This window comes from Mercenaria mercenaria, chromosome 13, assembly GCF_021730395.1.
Source record: "Mercenaria mercenaria strain notata chromosome 13, MADL_Memer_1, whole genome shotgun sequence".
In the NCBI taxonomy this organism is placed as follows: Eukaryota; Metazoa; Mollusca; class Bivalvia; order Venerida; family Veneridae; genus Mercenaria; species Mercenaria mercenaria.
The window spans coordinates 23,494,770-23,519,041 of NC_069373.1; the positions used below are offsets into that span (position 1 = coordinate 23,494,770).

Here is a 24,272-nt window from a genome sequence, read left to right on the forward strand (position 1 = left end):
TTGCGAGCACTTGACTTATCTTCAGATTTTTTTTTTTCGTTCATTACTTTGCGCGAATCGGCTTGTCATTTAAAGTTACATATAAATATCTCTCCCGCGAATCGGCTCGTTATTTAATTCTGGAAACGCTTTTCTTGTTATTTAATTCTGAAAACGCTTTTCTTTGGAAAGGGAAATCCCCGATGATTTTAAACGACGCTAATGGAAATATCTGAGATTTTCCAATTGCGGCGTTTAGAACGCATATACATTGAGACACTGACAGTAAAAAAAATGCAGACCTATTAAACCCCTCGGCGGTGGAAATTTTAGCTGATCAAAACGACTTGCAGTTGGGGAATTTTTTAGTGCAGTTGGGGATAAAAGTATATTATTTTGCCTTCCATACTTGACCTTTAACCCCTCTGAGTAGTAGGGTCTTTTTATATCTTGGTGTATCTTCCTTTTAAAGTAAAGGTCTCTTATTGAGATATAAATTCATTTTACTGTCAAATCACCGAATAGTGGAGCGCGCTGTCTTACGGACAGTTCTTGTTATTTTTCTAGATCAATGACCAACCTCACTGGGTCAAGTCCCATAACTCTGACATGTATTTTGGGCAAATTATGCCCCCTTTTAGACTTAGAAAATTCTGGTTAAAGTTTTGCATGCAAGTTACTGTCTGCAGAACCAATGCAGATATGAAATTGAAACTTCACATGTGCCTTTGGGGTTATAAAACTAGTTGATTGCATCAAGTCCCATAACTCTGACATGCATTTTGGTCAAATTATGAACATAAAACTTATGGTTAAAGTTTTGCATGCAGGTTATGGTTAAAGTTTTGCATGCAAGTTACTATCTCCAAAAGTAATGCAGATACTGGATTGAAACTTTAGAGATATTTTAACATTTAGGGTAACATTTTCCTGCTTCTGGGACAATAATTCGAATAGTCGAGAATTGGCTGTCTTACGGACAGCTCTTGTTACACGCCCGTTTGAAAAACGGGAAGTATTATGGCAACGCCCCTGGCAGGCAGGCGTCGTCCACAGACTGTGTCAGGAGCATATCTTCTTCATGCATGGAGGGATTTTGATGAAACTTGGCACAATTGTTCACCATCACGAGACAGAGTGTCTTGCGCAAGAACCAGATCCCTAGGTATAAGGTCAAGGTCACACTTAGAGGTCAAAGGTCAAATTCAAGAATGACTGTCCGGAGCATATCTTCTTCATGCATGGAGGGATTTTGATGTAATTTGGCACAATTGTTCACCATCATAAGACATAGTGTCATGTGCAAGAACCAGGTCCCTGGGTCTAAGATCTAAGGTCAAGGTCACACTTAGAGGTCAAATGATACAAGAATGAAAACTGTCTGGAGCATTTCTTCTTCCTGCATGGAGGGGTTTTAATATAACTTGGCACAAATGTTCACGACCATGAGACGGAGTGTCTTGCACAAGAACCAGATCCCTAGGTCTAAGGTCAAGGTCACACTTAGAGGCCAAAGGTCAGATACAAGAATGACTTGGTCCGGAGCTTATCTTCTTCATGCATGGAGGGATTTTGATGTAACTTGGCACATTTGTTCATTATCATGAGACGGAGTGTCATGCACAAGAACCAGGTTACTAGGCCTAAGGTCAAGGTCACACTTAGAGGTCAAAGGAAACAAGAATGAAAACTTTGTCCGGAGCATTTCTTCTTCATGCATGGAGGGATTTTGATATAACTTGGCACAAATGTTCACCACCATTAGACGGAGTGTCTTGCACAAGAACCAGGTCCCTAGGTCTAAGATCATGGTCACACTTAGAAGCCAAAGCTCAGATACAAGAATGACTTTGTCTGGAGCTTATCTTCTTCATGCATGGAGGGGTTTTGATGTAACTTGGCACATTTGTTCACCATCATGAGACGGAGTGTCATGCGCAAGAACCAGGTTCCTAGGTCTAAGGTCAAGGTCACACTTAGAGGTCAAAGGATACAAGAATGAAAACTTTGTCTGGAGCATTTCTTCTTCATGTATGGAGGGATTTTAATGTAACTTGGCGCAATTGTACATCATGAGACAGAGTGTCATGCGCAAGAACCAGGTTCCTAGGTCTAAGGTCAAGGTCACACTTAGAGGTCAAAGGATACAAGAATGAAAACTTTGTCCGGAGCATTTCTTCTTCATGTATGGAGGGACTTTAATGTAACTTGGCGCAATTGTACATCATGAGACAGAGTGTCATGCGCAGGTCCCTTTTTTGGAATTACTTCCCTTTGTTGTTACTATAAATAGCTTATATTGCAACTTTTTCATTACTAATCTTAGGGAAAAATCAAGACCACATTTCTGTGGTACAACATGCATGTAACATCCAATTTTGAGGTGTGATTTGACCTATCTCTACCTGGTAAGGATTTTTGTGTGGACTTAGAATTTTTTTTATTTTATTTTTTTTTGTGCCCCCCCCCCATGAGTTGTGGGGGCATATAGATTTGGTCTTGTCCGTCCGAAGTTCGTGACGTGCCTAGCTCAAAAAGTATTTGATATAAATTGATGAAACCTTGCATGTGTCTTAATCATGATATGAACTTGCGCACCTCCTATTTTTATGCCCCTGTGGGGAGGCATATTAGTTTTCAACTGTCAGTCCGTTCGTTCGTTTGTTCGTTCGTCACAATTTTAACTTTTTGCATGAAGGCACTTTACTGGTGAACCATTGCACCCAGGACCTTCAAACTTCACAAGCTGATAGTACTTATTGAGTACACGACCCCTACTGACTTTGGGGTCACCAGGTGAAGGTCACCAGGTCAAAGGTCAAGGCGCTGCGGAGGGCATTTGTCACCATTAGTGACAGCTCTTGTTTATTTGGGTCCGCCCCTTATTTTTAGAGTTACGGCCCCTGAAATAGTCAAAAATGCACATTTTCACCTTGTGACATGCCTAGCTCAAAAAGTATTTGATATAGATTCATGAAACCTTGCATGAGTTTTTATCATGATATGAACTTGCGCACCTCTTACTTTTCATCTGGATCTGCGCACTATTTTTAGTGTTATGGCCCCTGAAATAGTCAAAAATGCACATTTTCACCTTGTGACACGCCTAGCTCAAAAAGTATTTGATTTAGATTCATGAGACCTTGCATGAGTCTTAATCATCATACGAACTTGCGCACTTCTTATTTTTCATTTGGGTCTGTCCCCTATTTTCAGAGTTATGGCCCCTGAAATAGTCAAAAATGCACATTTTCACCTTGTGACGCACCTAGCTCAAAAAGTATGGTATATAAATGGTTGAAAACTTGCATGTGTCTTTATCATGATATACACTTGCACACCTTTTTCTTTTTTGGCTGGCTCCACCCCATATTTTTAAAGTTATGGCCCCTGAAATAGTAAAAAAATGCACATTTTCACCTAATTATGTGCCTAGCTCAAAAAGTATTTGATGTAAATTCATGAAACTTGCTTGAGTCTTAATCATAATGTGACCTTGCACATTTGGCATTCTTCTTAGCTCATTACAGAGTTATGACCCTTGAAATAGCCAAAAATAGTGGATTTTTGTTTTGTTAGTGATGCTCATAGCTCAAAAAGTAAATGGCCTATAATAATGAATCCTTTTCATAAAAAGTTTGTTGAGGCTATACCCCATTAAGACTGCAAACATTTGAATTATTGCCCCTTATTTGTGACAAATGTACCAGTGGGGGGCACACCCTGTGTCCTACAGACACATTTTATTTTTATTTATTTATTTTTTTATTTTTAGCTCACCTGAGCACAAAGTGCTCAAAGGTGAGCTTTTGTGATCGCCCTGTGTCCGATGTCGTCAACAATTTGACTGTTAACACTCTAGAGGTCGCAATTTTGGCCCAATCTTAATGGAACTTGGTTAGAATGTTACCCTCAATGAAATCTTGGATGAATTTGATATTGGGTCATCTGAGGTCAAAAACTAGGTCACCAGGTCAAATCAAAGGAAAAGCTTGTTAACACTCTAGTGGTCACAATTTTGGCCCAATCTTAATGGAACTTGATCAGAATGTTACCCTCAATAAAATCTTGGACGAGTTCGATATTGGGTCATCTGGGGTTAAAAACTAGGTCACCAGGTCAAATGAAAGGAAAAGCTTGTTAACACTCTAGAGGTCACAATTTTGTCTTTATCTGAATGAAACTTGGTCAGAATGTTACCCTCAATAAAATCTTGGACGAGTTCGATATTGGGTAGTCTGGGTTCATAAACAAGGTCACCAGGTCAAATCAAAGGAAAAGGTTCTTAACACTGTAGAGGCAGCATTTATGACTGTATCTTCATGAAACTTGGTCAGAATGTTAATCTTGATGATCTCAAGGTTGAGTTTGAATATGGATCATGTAGGATCAAAAACTAGGTCACCAGGTGAAATCAAAGGAAAAGCTAGTTTATACTGTAGAGGCCACATTTATGACCGTATCTTAATGAAACTTGGTCAGAATGTTAAGCTTGATGATCTATAGGTCAAGTTCAAATCTAGGTCAGGTGGGGTCAAAAAACAGGTCACTAGGTCAATTCAAAGGAAAAGATTTTTAACATTCTAGAGGCCACATTTATGACTGTATCTTCATGAAACTTAGTCAGAATGTTAATCTTGATGATCTTTAGGTCAAGTTCGAATCTGGGTCATGTGGGGTCAAAAACTAGGTCACCGGGTCAAATCAAAGGAAAAGCTATTTAACACTTTAGAGGCCACATTTGTGACCATATCTTAATGACACTTGGTCAGAATGTTAATCTTGATGATCTTTCGGTTAATAGGTCAGGTGAGCAATACAGGGCCTTCATGGCCCTCTTGTTTGAAATTAACTTCCCTTAGTTGTTACTATAAATAACTTATATTGTAACTTTTTTATAATTGACTGTAGGGAAATCCCAAGACCATTTTTTAGGCTGGCGAACTTATTCGCCAGACTTATATTATTACCACAAATCGAAAGTCACAAAGATCAACCGACTGCTGAGACTGACAAGATAAATAATTTCATGCACGATTCAAATAGTTCCGTCATGTATATCAGTTTTACCATGGATTTGTTTAAAGATTGTTAAACTCATCTGTTTCAATAAAAACTTTCTTTCAACCATTTTTTTATTGTGTATCTTTTAAAGAAAAATATTTGAAAGTAAAAACAGACGTTTATAAAGGCGTCGCTTATTACATATTCAAACTTAGTAAGCGTTTCTTAATTAGGCTGGTGTGACATCACTCTGCTTGTTCATTCACTTTTGTATAGACTTATTTGTTATGTATGGAAACGAATTTATTTTTAGATTGTGGGATAGTTTATTTTAAGTAGAGGTAGTGCGCTAATTTCTTACACAAACTAACGCACTTAAAATGTTGCAGTTAGAGTTTTGATAACATTTTTATATCTATTTATGAACCAGAATTTTATTACTTTTTGGAGGCGATTAGCCCTAGAGTGAACAATACGGTTCAGATTCTGTTAACACCATATGCCTACAAGCAACAGTAAACAATTGCCCCCTAACATTTCCGCAGAACAGTAATAACATGTATGGCATATAAATTTGTATATAGCTACCCAAAATGCATAGAATACTATAATTTCTACGTGATTCTGTAAATGATTATGTCATGCATCTCTCTGTTATTCTTTTAGATAACATTAGAAAATATTACATAATGAAGGTAAAGTTAATTCGCCCCCTATGAATGAAATGTTAGTATGAATGGAACGTTTTTGTCTTTGGTAATGTAAAACTAAATGACATAATACACACACTGTGTAATATGCAGAGATAAAGCTGATAAATCATGCAAAATGTAAGATGATTTAACAAAAATGTACAACACATCGAATAAAAATTTTATCTAAACACATAGATAATGTTTATGTTGTTTAAATGGAAACGGAATTCCATTGACCACTTCATTATAGATTATGACATTGGTCTATAAATAGCTCATTAAACAAACGCTGGTTCCGAGCACAGTTTCATTCATAACAAATGTCAATGTGAATTATACTGCACATTATTAATTAAATGTTTAATAAAAGTATAAATTTTACTTGGTATGATTTTGCATATAATACAATAAGTAATGAGCACATAGTATGTATAATGTAGAAGGGAAGCATAAGTTTTAATAATCCAAATAATTAGACGTGAAAAAGTTGTCATTTCATGTTAAACATTTAATATTCTGAAATTTTACATTTTTACTATCAAAGCCTTTTTCGACAACCTGACATAACATGGAAAATGAAAAATATAAAATATCAATTAAAATGAACTTATAAAGTGATATGAGTTATGTCAGGTCTTATAATTATAGGACTAAAGTTTTAAAAATCAATTCTTCCAGATCAGTTGCTATAGGTTCTACGGGACGTAATGGCTGCGTGGAATTGCCTCAGTAAGGTGAGAAGAAACAAATGACCAGATTCTACGATTTGTATACCAAAACAGGCCCCATGTGGTTCTGGGACGATCTGTGTATGAAAAGAATTGGAACCACTGACTTACCCTTGCATGATCATAAGAGGCGACTAATAGGGTCTAAACACTTGGTTTTGCTGTAACTCTGTGATTCCAGCAGGTATGCAATTTTTGATTCCATATCTCATGTTTTTATTTCGATGAAAATGAGATGTGAAACCAAAATTTGTAGTCCTGTTTGGTGCCATATAACCTATACTGAGTTGGTGCGCCATAAAACCCAAATAAAATAAATAAATAAAGTATACTGAAACAGCGTACATGTTATATTTTGCTACAGAATTAATGTTTACATTTACAATAGAAACTGCAATATTATTTGATTTAACAGCAGGTTTTTGTTTTGTTTTTAGCTCACCTGAGGTGAGTTTTTCTGATCGTTCAATGTCCAGCGTCTGTCGTCTGTCTGTCTGTGTGTCTGTCTTCTGTCAACATTTAGCTTGTGTATGCGATAGAGGCTGTATTTTTAGCTCACCTGTCATGTAGTGACAGGGTGAGCTTTTGTGATCGCCCTTAGTCCGTCGTCCGTCCACAATTTCTTGTCTGCACGATAGAGGTTTCATTTATGATTTTATTTTAACCAAACTTGCACACAACTTGTATCACCATAAGATCTCGGTTCCTTTCTTGAACTGGCCAGATCCCATTATGGGTTCTAGAGTTATGGCCCCTGAAAGGGCCAAAATTAGCTATTTTGACCTTGTCTGCACAATAGCAGCTTCATTTATGATTTGATTTTAACCAAACTGGCATACAACTTGTATCACTATAAGATCTTGGTTCCTTTCTTGAACTGGCGAGATTCCATTATGGGTTCCAGAGTTATGGCCCCTGAAAGGGCCAAAATTAGCTATTTTGACCTTGTCTGCACAGTAGCAGCTTTATTTATGATTTGATTTTTACCAAACTGGCACACAACTGGTATCGCCATAAGATCTCGGTTCCTTTCTTGAACTGGCCAGATCCCATTATGGGTTCCAGAGTTATGGCCCCTGAAAGGGCCAAAATTAGCTATTTTGACCTTGTCTGCACAATAGCAGCTTCATTTGTGATTTGATTTTAATCAAACTTGCACACAACTTATATCACCACAAGATCTTGGTTCCTTTCTTGATTTGGCCTGATTCCTTGATGGGTTCCAGAGTTATGGCCCCTGATAGGGCCAGAATTAGCTATTTTGACCTTTTCTGCACGATAGCAGCTTTATTTGGTTTTATTTGATACAAACTTGCACAAAACTTGTGTCACCATAAGATCTTGGTTCCTTTCTTGATTTGGCCAGATCCCATTTTGGGTTCTAGAGTTATGGCCCCTTAAAGGGCCAAAATTAGCTATTTTGACCTTGTCTGCACAATAGCAGCTTCATTTATGATTTGATTTTAACCAGACTTGGACACAACTTGTTACACCACAAGATCTTGGTTCCTTTTTTGAACTGGCCAGATTCCATCATGGGTTCCAGAGTTATGGCCCCTTAAAGGTCCAAAATTTGCTATTTTGGCTTTTGAAGCCATATCGAGACTTCATTTATGGTTTGATTTGATACAAACTTCCAAAATATCTACAACAACAATAAATCTTGGATTCCATGACGAATCTGTCTGATCCAATCCTAGGTTCCGGAGTTATTTTATGTCTGATTACCTCCCCTGATTGTAATCAAAATGGATTTATATCAGTAAGTACTTATAGTTCTTATTTGAAATTTCATTATTGTCGTAAGTTGGGATAATCAGGTTAGATAACTATGGACTGATTTTATGTCAAATTACCTCCCTTTATTTCAAATTAAAATGGGTATATCTCCATAACTAATGAAGATACTGATCTGAAATTTCATTTATGCCAACAGATGGACTTAGACAATCAGTGAAGATACATATTGACTGAATTTATGACAAACTACCTCCGGTTATTTTATGTAAACCAATATATCTCAGCAGCATCTAATGAGATTGGTTTTAAATGTTACTTAAGTCTTCCAGGGTAAGGAATAGTCATGTTAGTACAAAAATGCAACATTTGAGCCTAGGACCCTCAAACTTGGTATGGAAATTGGCCCTGACTAGGTCAAAAGGGACTGTTACAAGAAAACGTTTATCCTGATGATATTTAATGTGTATGCCTATGTGCTCTATGTCAAAACTTGATCATATCATTTTGAGCAATGGTAATCAGGTGAGCGATACAGGGCCATCATGGCCCTCTTGTTAGTCCCCTACTGGTTGAAAACCAGTTTCGGGAACTATAGGAATGCACTTTTCCGTCATTCCGTCCGTCCGTCTGTCCGTCCGTCCGTCCGCAATTTCGTGTCCGGTCCATAACTCTGTCATCCATAAAGGGATTTTAATATTACTTGGCACAAATGTTCCCCATGATGAGACGACGTGTCATGCGCAAAATCCGGACCCCTAGCTCAAAGGTCAAGGTCACAATTGGAGGTCAAAGGTCAACAGGGCTTTTTTCCTGTCCGGTCCACAACTCTCCCATCCTTGAAGGGATTTTAGTATTACTTGGCACAAATGTTCCCCATGATGAGATGATGTGCCATGCGCAAATCCCGGACCCCAAGCTCAAAGGTCAAGGTCACAATTGGAGGTCAAAGGTCAACAGAGCTTTTTTCCTGTCCGGTCCATAACTCTCCCATCCATGAAGAGATTTTAATATTACTTGGCACAAATGTTCCCCATGAGGAGACAACATGTCATGCGCAAAACCTGGACCCCTAGCTTAAAGGTCAAGGTCACAATTGGAGGTCAAAGGTCAACAAGGCTTTTTTCCTGTCCGGTCCATAACTCTCCCATCTATGAAGGGATTTTAATATTACTTGGCACAAATGTACCTCATAATAAGACGATGTGTCTTGCACAACTTTCAAACCCCTAGCTCAAAGGTCAAGGTCACACTTAGCAGTCAAATGTTAACATAGCATGAACAGGGTCTTATTCGTGTCCGGTCCATAACTCTGACATTCATTAAGGAATTTTAATATCACTTAGCACAAGTGTAACCCATGATGAGACGACGTGTCATGCACAAATCCCAGACCCCTAGCTCAAAGGTCAAGGTCACAATTGGGGGTCAAAGGTCAACAGAGTTTTTTTTCCTGTCCCAGCCATAACTCTGCCATCCATGAAGGGATTTTAATATTACTTGGCACAAATGTTCCCCATGATGAGACAACATGTCATGCGCAGAGCCCAGACCCTTAGCTCAAAGGTCAAGGTCACAATTGGAGGTCAAAGGTCAATAAGGTTTTTTCCCTGTCCGATCCAGTACTCTGTCATCCATCAAGGGATTACAATATTACTTGGCATAAATGTTTCCCATGATGAGACGAAGTGTCATGCGCAACACCCAGTACCCTAGCTTAAAGGTCAAGGTCACACTTTGAGATCAAAGGTCAAGAGGATTTTTTTTCTGTCCGGTCTATAACTTTGTCATGCAAAGCAGGATTTAGATATCAGTTGGCACAAATATTCCCCTGGATGAGACAACATGTCATGTGCAAGAACCAGGTCCCTAGGTCTAAGGTCAAGGTCATATTTAGAGGTCAAAGGTCGAATTCAAGAATGACTTTGTACGGAACATTTCTTCTTCATGCATGGAGGGATTTTGATGTAACTTGGACCAAATGTTCACCACCATGAGGCACCCTTGTTTTTAGAATTACGTCCCTTTGTTTTACTATAAATAGATTTTATTGTAACTTTTTTATTACTGGCGGTAGAGAAAAATCGAGACCACTTTTCTGTGGTACAGCATGCATGTTACATCCAATTTTTAGGTGTATTTTGACCTATCTCTACCTGGTAAAGAGTTTCTTGTGGACTTATATTATATAGATTTTTTTTTTTTTTTTTTTTTTTTTTTTTAAAGAGTTAATTTCCCTTTGTTGTTACTATAAATAACTTACATGATAACATTTTTATAATCAGCCAAAAAAATTCAATATGAAAACAACTGTAGGTTTTTATATATATAAATTTTAATCCAAGTGTTTTGTTATAACATATTGTATATATAGTACAATATTGTTTATACATCATTGACAGATATCAGTTCATTATGTTATACTGCAGTAGAGAAAATTAGGTGCCTTCCAGTAGGGGACTTTGTATTGCATGGCAATACTTCATTCACTTGTTTATTTTAATTTTGTATAATTGATGTTATTTCCTCAAGCTCAAACAGAGACAAATTTCAAAGTGATAACCACTGGGCAAAACGATCGCAGATAATTCATTTTACCAAATATATTGCTAAAAGAAACCTCAAAGTATTGCGTAACAATTATAAAACACAAAATATAACTGTCGCAGGGGTGGCGAAATCTGATTTTGACTTGCTTGTCTGTTTTTGTCAATTGCTATTTTGTACTTGTCCGTATTATAGTTATATAGTAAAATCTGCTTAAATTTCACTTGTCTGTACAAGCTTTGGGACAAGCTGGGCAATACGGACAATTGAATTTGCCACCACTTACTGTCGATAACAATTTTTCTGGGGAGCCTCAAGTAAAAGGATTTAATCAGACAGAAATTAAGCTCCAACACTGAAAAATTATGGCCTTGCTCTCTGCATTCAAAAAGAACCATAGGGCAGAAGTAAAACCTACCTACATTTCTTCCAAAATTTGTAAACTAAAGAATAAATACAAAATCAAGAACTTTTACAACATGTAACTAAGTGTTTTCAAAGATGTCTAAACCTCCACCCTTCTGTATCAGAGGTTAAATTCACTTTAAACACAAGAAATTGCTATCAGATGAAAAATTTCCGCTATTGTGCAACAAATTAATGATAATAAGTCTTGGAAAAAAGTTTATCTTACTAGATAAAAGAAATATACTGAAAAAAAGTTTGGTCCTAGTGGGGCTTGAAGCTACGCCCTCCTGAAAAATTAGTTAAAGTAGTCTTATGGTAGTAATTGAATACTGTTCAAAAAAGGAGGTACACTATCACGGGTCTGTCAATTTTCCTAACCATGGTATAAGGGAAGGAACAGGACTAGACCATAATCATTAACAGTCCGGTTTGTAGCGGGGTTCGAGCCCAAAATTCCCCTCATATCGACAAGAAAATCGCCCCATCAGTACTTCAGTGCTTTGATCTTGAAGATACATTAAAACTCTGACAGACATTAAAACGATGTCATTTTAAATCCTTATTTTTAGATTTCCTTAGATTATTTTGGTTTTTCTATGTTCTATTTAGGATAGTATTTGCGACTCATGATAAAAGCCATACCGCACGTATGTTTCTTCTATCTTACTGTACTAAGTATATGTATATATATTTATAGGAATCTATTCCTTTGGTACGGTGGTGTGTTTAGGACATATGTTATTTTTTTTTAAGATTAAATTATCTCGTACGCACGACATCTTATCTTGAGCGATCAACATCTTATCTCGTGCGCACGACATCTTATCTCGAGCGATCAACATCTTATCTCGTGCACACGACATCTTATCTCGAGCGATCAACTTCTTATCTCGTGCGCACGACATCTTATCTCGAGCGATCAACATCTTATCTCGAGCGATCAACGTATTATCTTGAGCGATCAACATCTTATCTTGAGCGATCAACATATTATCTCGAGCGATCAACATCTTATCTCGAGCGATCAACATCTTATCTTGAGCGATCAACATCTTATCTCGTGCGCACAACATCTTATCTCGAGCGATCAACATATCATCTTGAGCGATCAACATATTATCTTGAGCGATCAACATATTACCTTGAACGATCAACATCTTATCTCGAGCGATCAGCATCTTATCTTGAACGATCAACATATTATCTTGAGCGATCAGGAACATTGTTAAAAAGTGCAAGTCTTTTCAACATGATTAATGTTCATACATGATTTGGGGGATTGCATATCGGAGTTTAGATGTTGTGTTTGTTACCTTTATATTTTATCTGATATTATGTCCGTCAATGTTTTTTTCAAAAAGTAAAATATCGTTATGTTATCGCTTCTTTTTAAACATATATTAATTCAAGAACAACAACAAATACTTTTATTGCACATCATCATTCACATGACTTTGGCAATGAACATTACAAACAAAATAGATATTACAAACATAAAATGCATCATATATTATATAATACGAAACATTTGTCATAGACAACGTGGTCGCATACTCCTAAGTATTTTGAATTTAAATATAATCATTTAGATCTATATGTATAATAAGGTATCACGATCTGTAAAGGAAGGTTTACCATATAATTACATGTTAAACATAATAGTTTTATTCTAATAACTTATACAGATATACATGTTTACAAATATATAACTATGATCTGAAAAACATGCAGGATTCACAAGTACCACACTTGTTCGAAACGAAATAACAAGAATGACATGTGAACATGCATATAATAGCAAAATATCTCACTGTTGTATGTCTTGTGTAATACAAGACAGACACGCAGAGATATATGTACTATAACTAAAGCGTTATGTACATATTACCAGAACAGAAGAACATGAACTTTATTACTTATTAATCTGTGTTATTTCTAAGCTTATATGCAGCTTTTAAAAATTTTCCAAACTTAACAATGGTTCTCTGATTTTTAGTTTTCATAAGTGTAATAAACTTTTCAGTTGTTGGCCAATTCATACAATATTTTGGTAAAAACATTTTTCTTAGCTCTCTATATTTAGGACAACACATAATAAAATGGTACTCAGTTTCAACTAAATTGGTACAATTTTGACATGTTCTATTATTTCTTTCTACACCATTATTTATTAATGTTGACCGTCAAAATATGCAAAATCATTATCAAAGTTAAAGAGTAAAAGCTGATAGTTTATTCATAAAGGTTTAATTTGGCAATGTAGGGTACTTTTCACATTCTTTTCTTCTTCCTTTTTAGTTCCTCCTTTTCTTGTAATTGTTCTTTATAATACCTCAATTTTTATGCCCCCGAAGGGAGGCATATAGTTTTTGAACCGTCTGTCTGTCTGTCGGTCTGTGAGTCTGTCGGTCTGTGAGCCTGTCGGTCTGTCGGTCTGTCCGCAATTTTCGTGTCCGGTCCATATCTTTGTCATCAATGGATGGATTTTCAAATAACTTGGCATGAATGTGTACCACAGTAAGACGACGTGCAGTGCGCAAGACCCAGGTCCGTAGCTCAAAGGTCAAGGTCACACTTAGATGTTAAAGGATAGTGCATTGATGGGCGTGTCCGGTCCATATCTTTGTCATCGATGGATGGATTTTCAAATAACTTGACATGAATGTGTACCACAGTAAGACGACGTGCAGTGCGCAAGACCCAGGTCCGTAGCTCAAAGGTCAAGGTCACACTTAGACGTTAAAGGATAGTGCATTGATGGGCGTGTCCGGTCCATATCTTTGTCATCGATGGATGGATTTTCAAATAACTTGGCATGAATGTGTACCACAGTAAGACGACGTGCAGTGCGCAAGACCCAGGTCCGTAGCTCAAAGGTCAAGGTCACACTTAGACGTTAAAGGATAGTGCATTGATGGGCGTGTCCGGTCCATATCTTTGTCATTGATGGATGGATTTTCAAATAACTTGGCATGAATGTGTACCACAATAAGACGACATGTCACACGCAAGACCCAGGTCCGTAGCTCAAAGGTCAAGGTCACACTTAAACGTTAAAGATCATTTTTCATGATAGTGCATTGATGGGCATGTCCAGTCCATATCTTTGTCATTCATGCATGGATTTTAAAATAACTATGCATGAATGTGTGACACAGTAAGACGATGTGTCGCGCGCAAGACCCAGCTCCGTAGGTCAAAGGTCCTAAACTCTAACATCGGCCATAACTATTCATTCAAAGTGCCATCGGGGGCATGTGTCATCCTATGGAGACAGCTCTTGTTTTCTAATGTTCCTAACCAGAAGAAAGTCTTGTATTGCTCTTGTTTGTACTCCTTAAAACTTACACATTGTAAGCAATTTCATTGTCCTTAGGATAGTCTCCTTATAAACACGGTATATTGATATGAGATTTTACTTATTTATATGCAAGTCCATGCTATATTAAAGTCAATGAATCAACTTGGCTTTTTGTACACCCCGATAACAAAGTTGTAAGGGGGGGTATACTGGTTTCAGGTTGTCTGTCCGTCCGTCCGTCCGTCCGTCCGTCAGTCTGCCTGTCTGTCTGTAGACACAATCTTGTGTGCACCATCTCTCCTCATCCCCTTGACACAATTTAATGAAACTTCACACAAGTGATCAGTAACAATAGTAGTTGTGCATGGGGCATGTTAGGTTCTTTCAGATAAAAAAATTGCAGAGTTATGGGACTTTGTTTTTTGTTACTATACTATATACATAGACACAATCTTGTGTGCACCATCTCTCCTCATCCCCTTGACACAATTTAACGAAACTTCACACAAGTGATCAGTAACAACAGTAGTTGTGCATGGGGCATGTTAGGTTCTTTCAGAAAAAAAATTTGCAGAGTTACGGGACTTTGTTTTTTGTTACTATACTATATACATAGACACGAGCAATAACTGGAGAACCATTTGACCTAGAACCTTCAAACTTCATAGGTTGGTAGGGCTTATGGAGGAGACGACCCCTATTGTTTTTGGGGTCACTCTGTCAAAGGTCAAGGTCACAGGGACCTGTACATGGAAAACAATTTCCGATCAATAACTCAAGAACAACTTGACCCAGAATGTTGAAACTTCATAGGATGATTGGTCATGCAAAGTAGATGACCCCTATTGATTTTGGGGTCACTCTGTTGAAGGTCAAGGTCACAGGGGCCTGAACATGGAAAACCATTTCCGATCAATAACTTGAGAACGACTTGACCCAGAATGTTGAAACTTCATAGGATGATTGGTCATGCAGAGTAGATGACCCCTATTGATTTTGAGGTCACTCTGTTGAAGGTCAAGGTCACAGGGGCCTGAACATTGAAAACCATTTCCGGTCAGTAACTTGAGAACCACTTGACCTAGAATGTTGAAACTTTATAGGATGAGTGGTCATGCAGAGTAGATGACCCCTATCGATTTTGGGGTCACTCTGTTAAAGGTCAAGGTCATGGGGGCCTGAACATCGAAAACCATTTCCAATCAATAACTTGAGAACCTCTCGACCCAGAATGTTGAAACTTCATAGGATGATTGTTCCTGCAGAGTAAATGACCCCTATTTGTTTTTGAGGTCACTTGATTAAAGGTCAAGGTCAGAGGGGCCTGAACATTGATAACCATTTCCGATCAATAACTTGAGAAGCTCTTGACCCAGAATGTTGAAACTTCATAGGATGATTGAACATGCAGAATAGATGACCCCTATCGATTTTGGGGTCACTCTGTTAAAGGTCAAGGTCACAGGAGCCTGAACATGGAAAACAATTTCCGATCAATAACTTGAGAACCACTTGACCCAGAATGTTGAAACTTCATAGGATGATTGAACATGCAGAGTAGATGACCCCTATTGATTTTTGGGTCAGTCTTTTAAGGTCAAGGTCACAGGGGCCTGGTCATGTAAAATCATTTCCGGAAAATAACTTGAGAACCACTTGACCTAGAATGTTGAAACTTAATAGGATGATTGGACATGCAGAGTAGATGACCCCTATTTATTTTGGGGTCACTTGATCAAAGGTCAAGGTCACAGGAGCCTGAACAGTGACTTGAGAACCACTAGGCCAAGAGTGTTGAAACTTAGCGGGATGACTGGACATGCCAAGTAGATGTTCCCTATTGCAGCCAACCATCAGTGTCTCTTTGACTTTCGCTCCTGACCCCTATTGACTTCTTGCCTATAGGACTTTGCATTGGGGGAGACATGCGCTTTTTTGCAAAAGCAATTTCTAGTTTTTATTTCATTTATATTTTGAAGATATGTTTATGTGTACACATCAATACATACACTGTTACGGGGTTGTGCGTTTTCGGAACCTGACTTCTTGTTAGATATAACTTTTCGCGTTTTTCAGATTCCAAGTGAGAATTATGTGCCAGTTGTCTCACTAATTATGCTATCCCCAATGGAACAAACACAATGTATTTTATGCCCCCAAAGTTTTCAACTGTCCGTTCGTTAGTCACAACGTTAACTTTTTGCATGAAGGCACTTTACTTGTGAACCACTGTACCCAGGACCAAACTTCACATGCTGATAGTACTCGTTAAGTACACGACCCCTACTGACTTTGGGGTCACCAGGTCAAAGGTCAAGGTCACAGGGGCCAACTTTAACTTTTTGCATGAAGGCACTTTACTCGCAAACCACTTCACCCAGGACCTTCAAACTTCACATGCTGATAGTACTCACATGCTGATAGTACTCATTGAGTACACGACCCCTACTGACTTTGGGGTCACCAGGTCAAAGGTCAAGGTCACAGGGGCCAACGTTAACTTTTTGCATGAAGGCACTTTACTCGCAAACCGCTTCACCCAGGACCTTCAAGCTTCACATGCTGAGAGTACTCATTGAGTACACGACCCCTACTGACTTTGGGGTCACCAGGTCAAAGGTCAAGGTCACAGGGGCCAACGTTAACTTTTTGCATGAAGGCACTTTACTCGCAAACCACTCCACCCAGGACTTTCAAACTTCACATGCTGATAGTACTTATTGAGTACACGACCCCTACTAACATTGGGGTCACCATGTCAAAGGTTAAGGTCACAGGGGCCAATGTTAACTTTTTGCATGAAGGGACTTTACTCGCAAACCACTGCACCCAGGACCTTCAAATTTCACATGCTAATAGTACTTATTGAGTACACGACCCCTATTGACTTTGGGGTCAAAGGTCAAGGTCACAAGGTCAAAGGTCAAAGCGCCGCAGGGGCATTTGTCACCATTAGTGACAGCTCTTGTTTCACCATCTATAGGCTGTAATATCCTTAAACTACCTTCTCAAGTTAATCAAGATGATTCATCACAACAGTACGCTTTCTCGCACAGTTTTCATCTTTCCCGCACAGTTTTCATCCAGTGTTTTGTGGTAGCCAGCCTTTCTGTACTTTCAGTACTTTGATCTGTGGTACAACATAGATGTTACTTTCAAATTTTAGGTGTATTTTAAGGTATTTCTGCCTGTGGACTTAGAAAAATAAAAGGTTACAATAATTACTACACAACCACAGAATTAAAATTACATTTGCAAATACAGGTGCTAGTGTAAAGAAATTTGCTGTGACGGGCGTATATTGTGACATTCTGGCACTCTTGCTTTTGTTTCATTTTAGGTAGCTTGGGTCAAGGTCATTGTTTTCGATCAATTTTGATTAATAACATAACTTAGAATGAGTAGCTTTCAAAAAGACTGAAATTCAATTGAATTTTTAAAAGTCCTTTTTTGGGGGGGGAAAGAGTATTTCTTCGGGGGTTAAACCTTTATCCCTTTCGCCGGGGGATACAAATTCACAGAATTTGCTTGTTACTTTCAGAAAGTTCTGGAGAGTGTGCAGGAGCAGCTAAAACTGACTAATGAACTAGGCAATAACCATAGACATGGTTTTGAAGAGAACAATAAACATTTCATTGATGTCAAATACACTACAGCTAGACAAATTCAGGATGTTGAGAAAAGGTTAGTTTTACTTTTTCTGGGCACTGGTATTAGTAGAAGGTTTTGCATCTTATCCTTTATCCCAGACGAAGGACAGTCTACAGGAATGGTAAGATATCATTCCATCTGTTCACCCTACATTCCATTAGGCATGGCTTTGAAAAATTGTTTTTGGTAACTTCATCCAGCAAAATTTGGTGTGTTGGTATTTTTGTAATTGCATTGTCAGGTAGTTCTTGCCAATTAAATGTTCAGTCTGTAACTTTGTCATTCATGAATGGATTTTTAGCTGTCCTGAGCATAAAGTGCTCTGGGTGAGCTATTGTGATCACTCAGTGTCCGGCCATCCATCGTCTGTCTGCCCACACTTTACTTTACCTTTGAAACCAATGACATTGCCTCTGAAACTGAGTGGTGGATGAAACTTTGCCAGGGTCTTCTTCCATAGTTGTTCAAACCTTTTCCCTGGGTTTCACATAGGGGCTGCCAGAGGTAAGAAGAAAAAATCTTCAAACAGCATCTCCTCCTAAACTGCTAGTCCAGTTTTGAAACAATTTCCTTATGTGGCCCTCGTCCAATATTGTTCAAATTTCTTATGAATGGCTTGATGGATCTTCATGAAACTTGGGTCGCTAGCATAATTGAAAGGTCATCCAGGGTTTGCACAGCATTGAAAAGTACTTAAATTTGGAGCTGTTGCATGAAAAGTACTTAAAATTAAAAACAAGTCCTTGAAAGTACTTGAATTTCCACAGGAGAATGGAAAGTACTTAAAAAGTGCTTAAATTCGCTGGAAAAGTCCTTATTTTTCCTTAATCTCAAATCTTTCGAGCAGAATAATCTCTTTTTGATGGAAAAAGTAGTGAAAAGTGCACGTCACGTAAAAAAGCACATTGCCTACGACGTACTAAATGTATTGAGTACAAAGCGTTTAAGTTACGATTTTCACGACATGTGATTATTATGCGCACCGCATTTCGTTGTTTTCGGTGTCACAAAAATACAGGAAATGGCGACAAAAAACAGCTGTGTTTTCAAGAAAAAATGGTTGTTAGCATATACATGGTTGGTGGACCACGAAAACTGGCACTAAGTGATGTGCAAACATTGCAACAAAATAATAGACATTGGCTATATGGGCAAATCCGCCCTAAAATGACAGACATAGTCAGAGAAACGTCAGAAAATAACGAGCTCAGCGGGAACTTCTTCATAATTTGAAGAGAATGATTAAAAGATTGACAAATGTTGCAGGCATAGAGCTGGGAGAAATTGATGCATTGATGTTACATGATAACCCTTGTACAGAAGCAAGCCTCTGTGGCGTACATGCTGCGTATTTGCTGTGTATATGCCGCGAACACAGAAGTACGCCAGAGGAGTACATTTTACAGGAAGAACTTGATTTCCGAGTAACTTTTATCTTAATAGCATAGAATAGTTCAGATTACCGGTATTCTGAACAATGAAAATTTGCCAAACTATTTGCAATGTTCATTTGTGAAGCTTACAATTCTTAGTGATTTCTGAGCTGCACCTTGCATGCAGTGTAAAAATATATTCTTTTTCATTTTGAATTAATCCTGGAGCTTTCTAACTTGGATAATTGAAAAGCCTTATTTGAACTTCGTTGCATTACATTTTGTAATACATGAAATAATTACCAAGATAATGCCTCAACAGCGCCCGAATGAGAAGAATTAATAGCTCTCACTGTTATTTGAATACTCTTAAGCAAAACACCATTCTGTCATGCTTTATAAAGGCTTTAATGCTCATTATGTTAACTCATTAAGGCCTCACCAAATTTAAAAGTTGTTCATCGGATTTGCCGCTCGTATATTTTCAGAACGTTTTTGGCTAATTACGCTCGCCCTATTGGAAAAAATCAATTCAAAATTTTTTGGTGCGCTACTTTTTATGGACGTAAAAGTGTATAAATGCTTATATAATTCCAGTCCTAGATTGTTCTCAGATGGATTTTAATCAAAATAAATACATACTACGCACACATCGTCTATAATAAATCATAACACTTATATTTAGTTGCATTAAAGTTGTTTCCCCTTGATGCAGTTACGCCATTTTCTTCAAATGTTTACCAAATTACATGCTACAAAAATTGATTTATTTCATTGAAAAGTGGATGAAGAAAAGCATACTAATTTATTTGATAACATTAATCTACATTATTTTGGTAAGGGTAAATACTTATTGATGCATGTCACTTATCTTTTTTCTGTTTTTTTCTGTCCAAATGATCAGCATTTGCATACGAAAGTTGGTGGGGTAAGGAATTTACATTATCACAGCAGTTTCGCCACAAGAGTACACAGCATGTATGCAGCAGGAGTACACAGCATGTACGCCGCAGGACTCGGGCCAGGAGTACACAGCATGTATGCCGCAGGAGTTCACAGCATGTACGCCGCAGGAGTACACAGCATGTACGCTGCAGGGGTAGTACACCGCAGGCTCATTTGCATGTGAAAAGTGTATGTGCCGCATACATGCTGCGTACTATTTCCCGCATACTAAATTCCTCCAGCATACATCCTGTGTACTATGTAGTCCACAGCATGTACGCAGCAAGTAGTACGCGGCAGAGCTCATTTGCATGTCAAAAGTGTACTACAAACGTACTATCGGTGTATGTGCGGTGTATATCCTGCGTACTATTTAAAGCCCTTGATTTCAGTACACATCATGTACGCATCATATACGCTGTATGTACACAGCAAGAGTATGCAGCAGGCCTTTTTCTTCTGTAAGGGAAGCTGAATTCCTACAAAAAGCTAATAGATCCATTTTCAAATAATTCGATTGAAAATAATATGTCTACTCGGTTAACTATGCTTATTTCTAGGCATACTGGTGTTCTGTTGTAAGAATTATTCCATTAAATTTTGTAGTTGTAATTCCCAACTATATATTGACTATTTCTTTCATTTGTCACCGTTGGATAGCGCTTGAAAATCTAAGTTAAGTCCTTGAAAATTTTGTCAACTTGGCTGTATGAACTCTGTCATCAAATAGTGGCACTTAGCCCTTTTTAGAGACCACTAGTTTATTGTTCCTTCTCTTGAGAATTTTAATTCGGTAAGTCACACTTGACTGAGCTACTGATATCGAAAGCTGTTGTCATTACAAGCTGGCCAGTCAAACTCCGTGACCTGAGAAATAACCTTTGACGTTAAAACTATTCTTTCCTAATTGAGGCGACTCTCTGACTGAACGCGTCCGTGGATTACATATTACAACCCGAGGATGGTTGATTGAGTTTTTTATTTCCTCCATTCTTGAAGAACATAACATATGTACAAACAGATAGACATATATCAGCAAATTTACATGTAAACAACTAAATATTATCATTACCTTCAAATGCATGGTTAATGTGTGAAAACAAACCCCCTTGCGACCCTCTAATTATGCGCAACAAATTCATGCATCGAATCGTAATGGATTGATCAATGTTTTATTGCCGTATTTACTCAACTGAAAGTGGTAACAGATTTAATTTGTTGTTGAATTTAACAATTTATGTTAAATAATAACTAGCGTAAATACCTACTTTACATTTTTTGGCAGTATAAAACAGACATTGCAACCAAAATTTTACAAGATGATCATTATATATTTATATAGATGTGCCCTAGAAGGAACTTTTGCTATGCTTTAACTTGTACTAAGCACAGCTGTTACCGTTCATGATTCAGTTTGTCATACATATATATTCAAGGTTAAACAGTCAAGGTCAGATGAGTGAATAAAGACCACTATGGCAGTCGTGTCATGAAATTAGCACCAGTCAAGATGACTCGCAGTGTGTATAGCTCAGGTCACTATGTCAATTTCACACTTGAATGTCAAAGGTCTTGATCAGAACATTTTACTTTTCCTGTATCTAGGCAGTTTCATGAGGTATTTTAAAATCACCATTAGTGATACTTCAAGTTAGAGAATGGTATCACCTTGAATGCTTGTGCTTAGCCACACACTTTTAACCGCATTTTGTTAGCTTGATTATTCAAAGAATAGGTAGAGCTATTGGACTCACCCATGCGTCAGCGTCCCGATTTGGTTAAGTTTTTGTATGTAAGCTGGTATCTCAGTAACCACTAGTTGGAATGGATTGAGACTTCACACATGTATTAACTGTGATAAACTGACTTTCATTGCACAGGTTCCATAACTATATTTTGCTTTTTTACAAAATTATGCTTCCAAAGGATCTTTTTACAGATTTTATTAGAAATTTTTGGTTAAGGTTTTATATGTAAGCTGGTATCTCAGTACCCACTTATGAGAATGGATTGAAACTTAAGACATTTGCTTACTGTCATGATCTGAAATGCAGTGCACAGGTTTCATAACTCTACTTTGCATTTTTACAAAATTATGCCCCGTTTTCGACTAAGCAGTTTTTGGTTAAGTTTCTGTATGTGAGCTGGTATCTCAGTACCCACAAATGGGAATGGATTGAAACTTCACACACTTGTTCACTGTCTTGATCTGACATGCAATGCACAGGTGCCATAACTCTACCTTAAATTTTTACAAAATTATGCCCCTTTTTAGCTCACATGTCACATAGTGACAGGGTGAGCTTCTGTGATCACCCTTCGTCCGTCGTCAGTCCGTGCATCCGGCCGTCCATCCGTGCATCCGTCAACAATTTCTTATCTGCACGATAGTGGTTTCATTTATAATTTTATTTTAACCAAACTTGCACACAACTTGTATCACCATAAGGTCTCGGTTCTTTCTTGAACTGGCCAGATCCCATTATGGGTTCCAGAGTTATGGCCCCTGAAAGGGCCAAAATTAGCCATTTTGACCTTGTCTGCACAATAGCAGCTTTATTTATGATTTGATTTTTACCAAACTTGCACACAGCTTGTATCACTATAAGATCTTGGTTCCTTTCTTGAACTGGCCAGATTCCATTAGGGGTCCCAGAGTTATGGCCCCTGAAAGGGCCAGAATTAGCTATTTTGACCTTGTCTGCACAATAGCAGCTTTGTTTATGATTTGATTTTTACCAAACTTGCACACAACTTGTATTACCATAAAATCTTTGTTCCTTTCTGGAACTGGCCAGATTCCTTAATGGGTTCCAGAGTTATGGCCCCTGAAGGGGTCAAAATTAGCTATTTTTACCTTGTCTGCACAATAGCAGCTTCATTTATGATTTGATTTTAACTAAACTTGCACAAAACTTGCGTCACCATAAGGTCTTGGCTCTTGTCTTTAACCGGCCAGATCCCATAATGGGTTCCAGAGTTATGGCCCCTGATAGGGCCGGAATTCGCTATTTTGACCTTGTCTGCACAATAGCAGCTTCATTTATGATTTGGATTTAATCAAACTTGCACAAAACTTTTGTCACCGTAAGAACTTGGTTCCTTTCTTAAACCGGCCAGATCCCATAATGGGTTCTAGAGTTATGGCCTGTGAAAGGGCCAAAATCGGCTATATTGACCTTGTCTGCACAATAGCAGCTTCATTTACGATTTGATTTTAACCAAACTTGCACACAACTTGTATCACCATAAGATCTCGATTCCTCTTTATACGCCCGCAGGGACGTTTTATGTTATCGCCTCAGTGTCCGTCTGTCTGTCTGTCTGTTGGTTATCAATTTCCCTTCCGCTCTGTAACTCTTGAACCCCTTGATGGATTTCAGAGAAACCTGACACAAATGTTCACCTCATTGAAACAACATGCAGAGCGCATGTTTCGGATGGCTCACTTTAATGTCAAGGTCACACTTAGGGGTCAAAGGTCATATGACTTTGTTTTGTGTGAATATTGCTCTGCATTTGCGTTGCATTGCAGTGCTCTTGTTTTTATTTGGCAGATCCTTCTTTTGTTCGCTTACAATAAACATTTTTAATTACTTCCCTTTTATGTTACTATAAATAGCTTATTTAGCAACTTTTTTATTATTGGCCGTAGGGAAAAACCGAGACCACTTTTCTGTGGTACAACATGGATGGTACTTCCAATTTTTAGGTGTATTTTGACATATCTGTACCTTGTAAGAATTTTTTCTTTTTGTTTTTGGTTAAAGCAATGGTACTGAGGTGAGCAATATAGGGCCATCATGGCCCTCTTGTTGTACCCAAGGACAACAAAGTTGTAATGGGGGGTATACTGGTTTCAGGTTGTCTGTCTGTTTGTCTGTCTGTCCGTCTGTCTGTCTGT

The 24,272-nt window shown here is 38.0% G+C and overlaps 1 protein-coding gene across 9 annotated transcripts in view; it reads left to right on the forward strand.

Annotated features, from left to right (window-relative positions):
- Positions 1–24,272, forward strand: part of LOC123529339 (bromodomain-containing protein DDB_G0280777-like) — a 272,760-nt gene that overhangs the window by 103,500 nt on the left and 144,988 nt on the right. For all 9 annotated transcript variants that reach the window (XR_008366691.1, XR_008366692.1, XR_008366693.1 and 6 more), the window contains one exon: positions 17,941–18,083. Coding sequence is in view for 6 of the 9 variants with exons in the window: in XM_045309646.2 (XP_045165581.2) it covers positions 17,941–18,083 (143 nt within the window). In the remaining 3 variants the exon portion in view is untranslated. The remainder of the gene's footprint in view (positions 1–17,940; positions 18,084–24,272) is intronic.